We start from the raw sequence: 11,189 nt of genomic DNA, 5'->3' as shown, positions 1-11,189 counted from the left end.
ATTATGATCGCCAGTGAGTTTTGGTTTTCCATACAATAAGGAAGCGGCGGCCCCTCGCAAGCAAACCTGTGATCCACTTGTTGGCCCAGATTACTAAAACCAATACCTATGCTAAACGACCGTTATGCTAAATTACTGTTTTCCTTAACATAAAAACATTTGTTCGTAAATATCTTCAGCAGTAGCACGGCTCAAAATTATGCCGAATTACCTGACTTCTCGCACAGTCTTAAATTATGTGTTTCCCTGTAGTTCAAAAATGGGAAATGACCTCCAGTGTGATCACTTCTCAAAATTATGCCAAATGTCCGATATACCAAATTTCCGTTATGCCAAACGACCGTTATGCCAAACAACCTTCAGTGTGATCAATTCTCAAAATTATGCCGAATGTCCATTATGCCAAATGACCTTAAGTGCGATTAATGGATGCGATAAAAATACTAGCAGTGTTAGTCCTTACTCGCGAGTATGTTTTCCTACAAGTGATTGTTAGGATATGCATCAGGCAAATCATTTTTTCTAATTTTATTGTTCTGACTAACTGGACGGGTGAAAGCATTTCAAATTTTCACAAAAAGAAATTCTGTCCATAAAGAATTTGGGAAATACTTATCCGCGATTCCCCATAACCCAACCCGAAAAGGCTACTCATCATTTCTTGGAGTTTGTGTGCTTGGTCGATTTAAATAATCACAAAAACGAAAAATGATCTATCTCTTAGATGCCAGTCCTGCACTCCTTTCCTGAACTAGCCTCATACCCAAGGTCAAAAGAGTCGACAACTAGCAGGATCCACATGCCCCCACCCAAACGAATTGATCTGTACATTTGCAAGTGGGAGCACACATCTACCAACCAGCCATGAAGACGTCCGAACCAATGAGAACGGATCATGCCAGTCGAAGGCCACAGGCCCAGCACCATCTCGTACAGTACCTTAAATTAGATGTGTGTTAGTGCTACTTATAGATTTCATTGCAGTGGTAGTGTCTCATAACCTCTTGTGAAACTCTCTTTCGGCCTTTCAAAGCCGCTTTTGAACTAAGTGGGCTATCTCAAATCTGCTTTCATAAATAATATTCGTCTTGACAAGCTCTAAAAGTGTTGTGAAGACATTATTGACGGAATAAAATTATTAACCCTCAAAAAGGCAAAGGGTCTTAGAGATCCGGCTAGTTACAGGTTCTCTAGTTTCAATGAACCTGTAATTTGAAATACAAATGATCGATTCTGATAAACGACCAAAAGGCTTTTGACTTTATTGGGTATTAGGAGCGATACTTCTTGAAGTCACAATTTTAGCTTGCCTTTTTTGAGGGTTAAAAAAGTTATAATGCAAAACCCAAACCTTATTGCCGTTCCTACTAACAAAATCTAACATCCGTAATATCTATGAAGGTTGCGTGGTATCTCCTAATAGACAACCATAGAAATGATTCGAAAAAAACGGATTTCAAAACTAGTATCCAAAATGGACTCAATGACCCTAAACTAGTTACAAACACAATTAGCCAACCAAACTTTATAATTTTGTCACTATTCGTATGAAAATATGCCACTGTGCGCTCGAACGGATCTATTAAGAATTGCTTCATTCGCGCATCCGTTACATTAGGTTGATTGAAACAAATGAATCGAGCCACACATAAACATTTCTTTTTCGGGAAGTAGACGTTTTCGTGCAATCTAATATTGAAATCACGGTTTGCCTCAGCTTCTTCATCACTGAAAGCAGAATGTACTTTTTCTGTGAATGTCACATAAATCAATTTCTCATTCCAGATTCAATAGTTTAAATAAGCAATGCCAGATTATGCCACTTTCTCTACTGAGCAATCCAATTTTACATTTCTTTAATAGAAGTAAAGCAAAAACAGACTAACGAAATAGAGGAAAAGAACGGGAGGGACAAAGTGGCTATGTTCCCAAATATAAGCAACTTTATATATGCTTATATTTGGGAACATAGCCACTTTGTTTGAGGGTTTGGTTCGCGTGGATGATGGTTCTTCAAGATTACTAGGCAGATTTTGAACATTTGAATTGATATGGTCCCTATACTTTACATCAAACTCGTTGAATAAGTCGATTTGCCCGATTCCGTTCGAATTTGGTTTTGCAAGTTTAGTTACATTTTGGATTGTATTTACCTTCTGATAAACATATACAACCAACATTATAGTTTGATGGTTTATTCTCCATATCTAGTTCAGTGCAAATGCGAATTAGATCATGTAAGGATTAAAATTCGAATTTCATATTCATATAACTTCATTAGTGAAAACGAAACAACTTGGACATTAACTCAGTTGTGGCAGTGTATGTGCTCCTATTATCCAGCAGTCCATCGAAAGCTATTGTTACACATAGCGCATTTCATATTGTCGCAGCCCCCTTTTTTCGTAATGACAATTCCGCAACTAGGGCAACGCATTGCTTGACCGTCGCTCACTAGTTTCAGCATGGTCCGCTCAGATTTTCGGTTTTCGTAATCACCGCTCATTCTGTCCTGGTATTCTTCGCAATCGATTCCAGGATGGATAGCCTGTATATAGAACGGATTGTTGATCCAATGAATATTATTAAATTTAAAAAAAAAACCGTATTGTCAAAGGACTAGTAGAGGAACGGTTAGCAATGCTCACCTTACAGCGTAGACAATTATCCGCAAAACAAACGGGACATTGAAACAGGCTAACTGCATCTTCCACCAGACACCACCCATCACAGTCGGGTGTTTTGCAGTGAAATGCATTTTCTGCCATAGTTTCTGCCTTCTTCAAGGAGCGACCCAAATATATCTTGTAATCATCGTCGTTTAGCAGGCATTTAACTTCACGGTCTTCAATTATCTGATCACATGTCCCATCATTCACTGGAAATGGACAGCGTACTACGACGTCCTCCGCAAACTTGATCGAGTTCGATAAACATGCACGGCAAAATGAATGGAAGCACTCACGTAAAATAATTCCTTCGTATGCCTCGAACGAATCAAAACATATGGGACAATCAAACTTTTCCGGGTTAGGTACGATTGAGGCATCCGTAAGAGTTATAAGTAGATCTAGATCCTTGGGGATCGAAGGATTTGGAGATTTGACTTGTTCGTCTTGCTGAATCGCTTCGAATACACGGTTATACAAAATCTCGTAGTCGCATGAGCCCAACAGAGCTTCGATTTCATGGTCCGATAGCATTCCATCGCATTGGTAGCGACCATCGGGAAAGGGACAGCGCACCGTGGTTGCATGGCGTAACGAGTTTTGCAAGCATGTTTTACAATACGAATGCAAACAGTTAATTAAAATAATTCCTTCGTCAGAAGTGGTCATCTTACTACAAAGATTGCATTTGCTTGGTTCAGTGTTGGAAACGATAGGCTGATTTACCAGCCGTAGAATCTGTTGGTACTCTCCGACGGGCGCGATTTCAGACTATTAAAAAAAAATCAACCATTAAAATTCGAATTACCTACATAATTAAAAGTACAATGACATACCTCCTCGTTAAGTTGTGCCATATTCTGCTGCTACAATATTTCAAAAATTAACTTATTAAATCATTTGACTTCAAATTCGTTGCAATATTGAACCACGGACTAAACGACTTAATTATTCAACAAATTTTGCGGTTTGCAAAGCATCGGCCGTTATTTTTGAATTTGTGAGCTCCATTTACACTTACTTTTATTGGATACACTTATAAAAATTGCCACCTCCAAAGGAATGATAAAACATTGCTTGATTACAGGCCTGGTGGCCAAAGATGCTAGATTTGAAGATTTGTCTTCATTTTGAAGACATTTGAAATGTTGTGAAGACAAGTTTTTCATTTTGAAGACAAATTAATTCGGATGTCTGACTGATTTCTGGCAGAATTCTTGCTCAAAATCAACAACCGATTCAGAATCCCGGTCGTGGAAGACAAATGAAGACATTTTTCATAAAATGTGAAGACGTTTGGAAAAGATACCTGGTATCCCTGCAGGCGGCATCCATACGGCCATATTCATATTCCCCATGTTCACACCCACTGAGACGTCCAAAAAATTGTTTCAAAATCGTTCAACACGGGTCCAACGATGGACGTTTGTTGTACGGTTATTTGGACGTCGTCCAAATTGGTCCAACGAACGCCCTTCATTGGACGATTTTGAAACCAACCGTTCTTAGAGGGCATTTATTTTCACCAGGGTGACCAGGCCTACCGATTTTGGTTTTCCCTACCGATTCACAAACGACCAAGATAAAACTACCGATATTTGGTCCTACCGAAAACTACCGATTTTTATTAATTTTGGACACATCCTACTCAACATTCATTTTTGGGTTGGATTTGGTCTGAGATCTGTGTTTTCAGTATTTTACAATTCTATGTCAACACTACGGGGGGACAACAACTCGGCCTACCGATAAACTTTTAGTGACCCTACCGATATTAAGTTATAGTTTAAAAGCGACTTAAATCCATCAGCTTCTTGTACTGCAAAATCAAAAAAAATTACGTCAATGTAAACAAGAGGTTTGTTCCAGTACATGGAAGTTACTCCCTGTTGCTCCGGAGCAAAAAATTCTTGCTCCTTTTCACTCCGGTTTGCCACCAGAAGAAGAAAAAAGAGAAGAGATAATACAGGAACGATTTTCTCCCTGTTTGCTCCGGAGTACTTCCAGTTTCTCCTGGTACTGGAACAAACCTTCCCTGTCAAAAAAAAAAAAAAAATCCCGACGCGAACATGGTCAGGCTATTTAAAAAGTTTGACGTTTGACTCAACTCGCCTGTGCTAATTGCTCCTAGGAACAATTGCAATTTGCGAATGCGATTTAAAGGCAATTTCAATACTTAGATAAATTTTCTAGCGGCTGAAATGGATTTGGTTGTTTTTTGCGTTTTTCAAACATGGCGGTTCATGTTTGGCTTAAGTTTAAAATTGTTTTTTTTTTAAACAATTGGCGTGTTCCCGCTTGTATTTTGTTTGTTAATTGCACTTAATTTGGCCAACGAATGTGGAAAATTGTGGAATCGTGTGTAAGTATAGTGGAACAAGATCTCTGAGTCTAAATGAAAGTCAGATTGCTGTAAGGTTTGGTGTGCAATACGAATTTCACTATCGGTTCTTCCTATAGTCTGGTGGTGATTACCTAGTGTACAGATAAATTTATGTGAGTAGATAGTGAATCCGAAAATAATTATTATTTTTAATTTTCATATCAGGCAATTAAGGGCGATTAAATGGCGCGTTCCCTGGGCGATTTAGGGGCGATTTAAGGGCGGATAGAGCGGCAAAAAAATGACGGCGGCAAATCGCCCAAATGTTGCATATAAAATAGCCCCCTAATTGCCAGCAAATTGCTGGCAAATTGTAGGGCAATTAGCGCACCCGAGTTGGCAAATAGCCCCCTGTTAGCCGGCAACTTGCCCTTTTTGACTGGGAAGCTTGCCGAACTTTCAAAACGATAATTGGAAACGTGCCTTGTAAGTTACTGTAAACTGGGCTGAATGCACTAATTGACTAATCTACGTGGAGTTGTGTTAGTACGAGATTGAGGTTAAATCGGGTAGTTTTTTTTGCCAAATGAGGTTAAATCAGATGGCGAATTGAAAACATAGCGTTATATGTATGTTGTCTATACACATTGCAACTGTGTTGGTGTCCTAGACGTCAAATAAGTCAATGGCCGATTTCTTCCAATGAGTATATATAGGTGTGGCAGAACACACGGTTTGCTACACTGAGAAAAAACCTGTGGTATCTGTGACCAGACTTTCGTAGTTGTTTTAACTATTTGCCGAAATAGCAGTAATGACCATGAGATCGGTAATACTAAACATCTGTATCGCAAAAAATACTACAAAAATCGATTACCGCTCAACTATGCTGTTGTTATTTACGACAATTTGAACATGCTCACTCCAACAATATTTATCATCTAAAAACTGACAATGGAATAGTGTGAATTACTATTAAATTTAAAGTAAAAATAAAAATATGAACATGGTAAACATCTTGAATGTAACCAGTGCCATTGTTATAACTACTTTTCGTTTGATTATCCTCTGCACAATATATTAATAAGTCGTGAACACTAAATGTATAGTTGTTATAAGAATGTAAAGGATGAAATAACTATATACACCGTTTATGTGGACTTTACCGTTGTCGAAAGCAGCTTCTGGGTATAGTGATTTTCAGCTGACAATGCTTTGTATTACTAACAACCACAAAACTCGTCAATGTTTGCGTTCCCATTAAGTATTACTGCAGGATGCGGCCATTGCAGTAAAAAATGTATAGATAACATACATGCGTGTTTTTCGGCGCACATTTTTTTTAATTTTTAATTTTTTAACTATTGCAATTATATTATCTCTGTGATATTACGGTAAGGCGATAGCATCATAAGCCGTTGTATGATAGAGTTCCAGTTAGGAAAGGTATTTAATAGCTAAATTTAGGCGTAGCACTAGCCTCACAAAAGGTCTGTACATTAAGAGCCGGTTTGAAGTCTTACGAAACAGAAGGTCATCTTTCGCAAGGAACTGTATTACTAAGTATTTGCTTTGCTTTATTGCACTATGTGAGTACATACTTCAATTTAATTCAATAACGATGTTTTAAAATCGTAAAATTTTCGATTTTTCAGTTAAGCGTAAAATCAGAAAAGGAGGCTGAAATGTGGATGCTGAGACGATTCATATTTTTATAAAAAATGTGTATCATCAATAAATTAAGGGATGCTTTCAAAAACCAAGATTGGCTCAATCTTTCTTTTATCCACCCTCGTCATTTCCGAAACAGTGATATCCCTTTTTAAAATAACTAGAGGAAAAATGTCAAAACCCCAAGGTTTTAGTTATTGCAAGCAGGCCCTGCTCAGGATGACTATGCTTATTGTTATAACAAGCATCCCACTTTTAATGGTCATTCATACAACAGAGTGTTCAATTTGACTATTATGCATAAAGCATGGTAAAACTGGTAAAACATCCCATTCTCCTGGTTTAGTTATAACAAACAGTTCTAGGTCAAGATAACGATGCACATTGTTACGGCGAGCTTCCCACTTATAATGGTCCTGCTTACAATACAATATTCAATAGTACTATTGTGGTCAAGAGCTCTTGTATAGTAAACTTGAACATGCATATAGTTAAAGTGACCTGATACTATAGTCGGTTAAAAAGCACTATACTCGAAAAGTCGAATTAACCTCCTCATATGGTAAATGTTACCATATAATTTTTCTTAGTGTAGTATTGGCCTAAGAGACGACAACAGACTTCTTGCTCTACTTAATTTTATCTACCAGGCCCTGTCGTAATTCTAAAGACAACAAGCATCCATCGTTGCCAGATTCCATTTGCATGTTTTTGACAATTGCTGAAAATAATTGTTCCTCAAATATCGACCCTCTGTCAAGAATTCACAATACTAGCTGCATTTAAAAATTGAATTTTATGTTTATTCGTGTCTCTCTTAACAATACACGTAGTTATATCGTCATTCAGGGTATTTATTCAATTTGCATGAAATGTTCATGTGTATGAAAAGTAGCCAAAATAAATTCAGCAGCACTGTTTTTCATCCCGTTTGAAAATATTATGAACGCTCTTGACTGGCAATACGACCAATCAGAAGCTGGTTCAATATTGAGGTTAGGACCGGATCAAATTGGCTACGCGATTGTCTTCTCTTCTCTTAGGTATTGTCAACCAAAAATATGTAAACAATCCAGAAGCACATCGGGTCGACGTCATAGCGTTCACACGATTCAATGGGAGCGGAACCAACGGTATGACGAAAGCAAATCGATTTATTCTGTGATTACTCACACCACTCATGTAAGATTCATTTTACGAATACCAAAGAGCCCTCTTCGCCATACATGTATATATGACATTGGATTTCTTCACCCTCGCTTAGCGCTTAAGCCAGGTTTAAGGACGAATCAGACGATACATCAGCTTCCGTCAACGTCAACGGAACGTTACCACTTCGTCAGGACAAGCTAAATGCGTTTCTCTTGTGTCCGTTCCCACATGCCGTACGTCAAAACGTTCCGTGTGTTGGTGACGGAAGCCTGATGTATCGTGTAAATCGTACTTTAGATGTACTGGTGAACCACACGCAGATATTTATTTATGCATCGATAGCATACTTGTCTACTTTCTCGAGAGACAGTAAATTTTATGCATTGGACATATTCGGTCTATCCACTCATTGAATGCTTACAAGAAATATATGCTAGAAAATGCATAAAAAATCACAACAGAATAAGAGACCGGAAAATAAAATACGCTAACTATATATTTTTTTGTTTCTCGGTGCAGGTTTAAAAGTTATGGGGAGGGGGGGAGGGGGTTAAAGGTTTCAAAAACTACTACCGATTTCTTTCAAACTTTGCATACACATTAGACCGGCAACAATTTTGATTTTTTTTCGGAACACTCTTAAATCAAACGGTAATTGGCATCACATATCGTTTATCAAATATGAGCATTTTCCGAAAACTCTAATTCACTCACAAGAGTTTTGAAGTTTGTATGTGGAAATATATGAAAAATAGGCAATAGAAACAATAAATTCAGTACAAAATGCCAGTGTCATCTTGTATATCGTCGCTGTTGTGCTATCTTATGACAAATGCTATTTAGCACATTTTGAGAAAAACGATTTTTAAAGTTTAAGATCGAATATCTTGAAACTTATAAATGACATAAACAATTCAAAGAAAACAATTGATGCTTCTATCTATTCTGTATTAATCTCTCAAATGTTACGAAGATCGGTTGTCTATGTTGCGAGTTTTTACTATAAATGTAAACAAAAGTCGCGCTCACGTGTCATAGGTGTGTTTTGATGACAAAATTGTATGGCGTGTCATAATCGTGCATGGAAAATTTTCCATAGAAAATTATCAGAAAATATTAACTTTTATTCATATCTTTAGTTTCATTTGGTTCATATTTAGCATATGATCTGTGCACCCAATTACCATTTGAATTAGCAGTGTTCCGAAAAAAGTCAAAATTGTTGCCGGTCTAATACACATTCTATGCTGAAAATACCTCACCCCTACGTTGAGCTTTTGAGATAATTTTTCATTTAAGTGGGTGTTTACTCATAAAAAGGCGGAATTTTTCGTGAAAAATAGTAATTTTTATTTAAAATGAGCAAAAACCCTTAATTGAAAATTTATCTCAAAAACTCAACGTAAGGGTTAGGTATTTTGAACACAGAATGTGTCTGCAAAGTTTTAAAGAAAGGGGTTAAGTAGTTTTGGAATGGCAGGTAACACCGCAAATCATTTTTTTTCAGAGACGTTCTACAAAAAGCTTCGTCACCGAGTCGTTTGTCGATATGTTTGAATAGAAAAATTACAGCATATTATTGAAATGATATACAATAATATGCAAAAGTTTTGATCAATTCGCTTCAAGCAAAGTTCTAAAGAAAATCGCAAAAGAAAGTGTTTTTTTCACGCTGAAACCCGCAGCCCCCCCCCCCCCCCCCCCCCTCTTAAGCGAGGGTGAAGAAATCGACCCTTAATGTGCAATTTTAGCAGTGATGCCAGATTTACCGACATGGTTGTATTTTAGAGACTTAGTCTCCTACAGCCGGAACCAGACATCTTGAAACTTTTAAAATAGTAATATCTCATAGTGTTTTACAAAATACACTAGAATATTATATTCAAATATAAGTCATTTTTTCATAATGGCATTCTAATTTCAATCTCCTTTTATAATAATATTTTAATGTAACTAGGATTTACACAACCATCTACAGTTTTTGCCTTTTTCATATAGAAAGGTTATGCAATCACCGTGAAAATCGATAACTCAATCCCGGCCCGGATGGCCTAGTTTCATATACCATTAGACTCAGTTGGTTGAGATCCAAAAATGTTTGTGTATGTATGTATGTATGTATGTGTGTATGTGGATATATGTGTGTGTGGAAAAATAATGTCATCTCTGTTTGTCAGAGATGGATGAACCGATTTGCACAAACTTTGTCTCAAATGTAAGGTACAATCCATCGGCTGCTATTGATTTTTTTTATTGATTGAACTTCCGGTTCCGAAGTTGTGGGTTTAAGAATGCGGCCACACAGCAAATTCCCATATAAACTGGTACTACCAAGATATCAAAATGATGCAAAACTTATTAAAATGGATGCAAAATTACTCGGATTTACCAGTTTAGATCAATAATGACTAACCTAAGTCGCTTTGACCACATTGGTCACCTACGATGGTTCTTGGTTCCATATAGGCAGGAAGTGAAAAATGCTCAAATGGGGGAGTAATAAAAAAATTTCAAAATCGAGTTTGTATTTTTATTGTCAAATGTATTTAAAATGCATGAAACTTTGAGATTTGATGCAATCTCGAAAAAAAGTTTTTGACGAAAATTTACGTTTTTCGGCTTTGACACATTTTAAGTTAATTATTATATATTTTTGCTTCAAGCAGAAGCGGATCCAGGCATAAATTTCCTAGTGGGTCTGAAGTTTTGATTTTCAAAGTTGAAGTTGAAATTTTTGGCGGAGTCCGGACCTCCTGAACCCTCCTCCCGAATCAGTCGCTTGTTTCCAGTGTTTTAGCGTCGATACATAGCATCTCAAGTTCGTGGCTGTCGATCCATTGAATGTATGTGCAAATCGTACTGAATACGTAATAGACATTTCCTCCATTAAATTGAACATAACCAGTAGCCTGGACCAAAATACCTTAAATCTTGAAATCAAAACCTTGCACCTGAAAATGATAGTTTAGGTGGCCAATAAGCTTCCCTGAAAATTTCAGCTCATTCGGTACACTGGAAGTGGTTCCGCAAACGGCTCAAAGTTTGTATGGGAAAAATCGACCAAATGTATGGAGAAACGTATCAGTGTCACATTTTCAGATCTAGGTGGCGCTGTAAACGGTGAATGTTTTCCGTGAGAAAAATTAAGAATCCTTTTCTAAAAACAAATCGACTCGTGATGACTGCAATGCAATCCAACAAAAACTGACAAAGTTATAAGCGCGCAAAGTGGAGGGTGTCATGGGTTGTAGTTGGGGTGGCTTTGTCGAAAGTGAAAAAAGCAGTTTAACGATGAACGCACGATTTACATCAGGTAGATAATTACATGAATTTCAATTTTTAATAACACGAAATGCTGACCATTTGGAAGGGTG

At 37.3% G+C, this 11,189-nt stretch overlaps 1 protein-coding gene across 1 annotated transcript; it reads right to left on the bottom strand.

Annotated features, from left to right (window-relative positions):
• Nucleotides 1–2,247: 2,247 nt before the first annotated feature.
• Nucleotides 2,248–3,642, bottom strand: LOC131683829 (ranBP-type and C3HC4-type zinc finger-containing protein 1-like). The gene is made up of 3 exons (XM_058966167.1): nt 3,506–3,642; nt 2,649–3,440; nt 2,248–2,548 (listed from the first exon to the last, which is right to left on the bottom strand). Exons 1-3 carry the CDS (start codon nt 3,524–3,526, stop codon nt 2,336–2,338), a joined length of 1,026 nt encoding a protein of 341 aa, XP_058822150.1. The 5' UTR covers nt 3,527–3,642; the 3' UTR covers nt 2,248–2,335.
• Between the last annotated feature and the right edge of the window lie 7,547 nt (nt 3,643–11,189).

The sequence above is a fragment of the Topomyia yanbarensis genome, chromosome 2 (genome assembly GCF_030247195.1).
Source record: "Topomyia yanbarensis strain Yona2022 chromosome 2, ASM3024719v1, whole genome shotgun sequence".
Classification (NCBI taxonomy): Eukaryota; Metazoa; Arthropoda; class Insecta; order Diptera; family Culicidae; genus Topomyia; species Topomyia yanbarensis.
Note: the sequence above shows the minus strand (reverse complement) of the source record. Positions and strands in the feature narration are given on the sequence as shown.

Bases quoted from the DNA above. Each gene is read 5' to 3' on its own strand.
- LOC131683829 (XM_058966167.1), bottom strand. From the start codon at position 3,526: ATGGCACAACTTAACGAGGAG. The intron at 3,441-3,505 runs GTATGTCATTGT...TTTTTTTAATAG, and splicing joins TGGCACAACTTAACGAGGAG to TCTGAAATCGCGCCCGTCGG. The intron at 2,549-2,648 runs GTGAGCATTGCT...TTCTATATACAG, and splicing joins ATAATTGTCTACGCTGTAAG to GCTATCCATCCTGGAATCGA.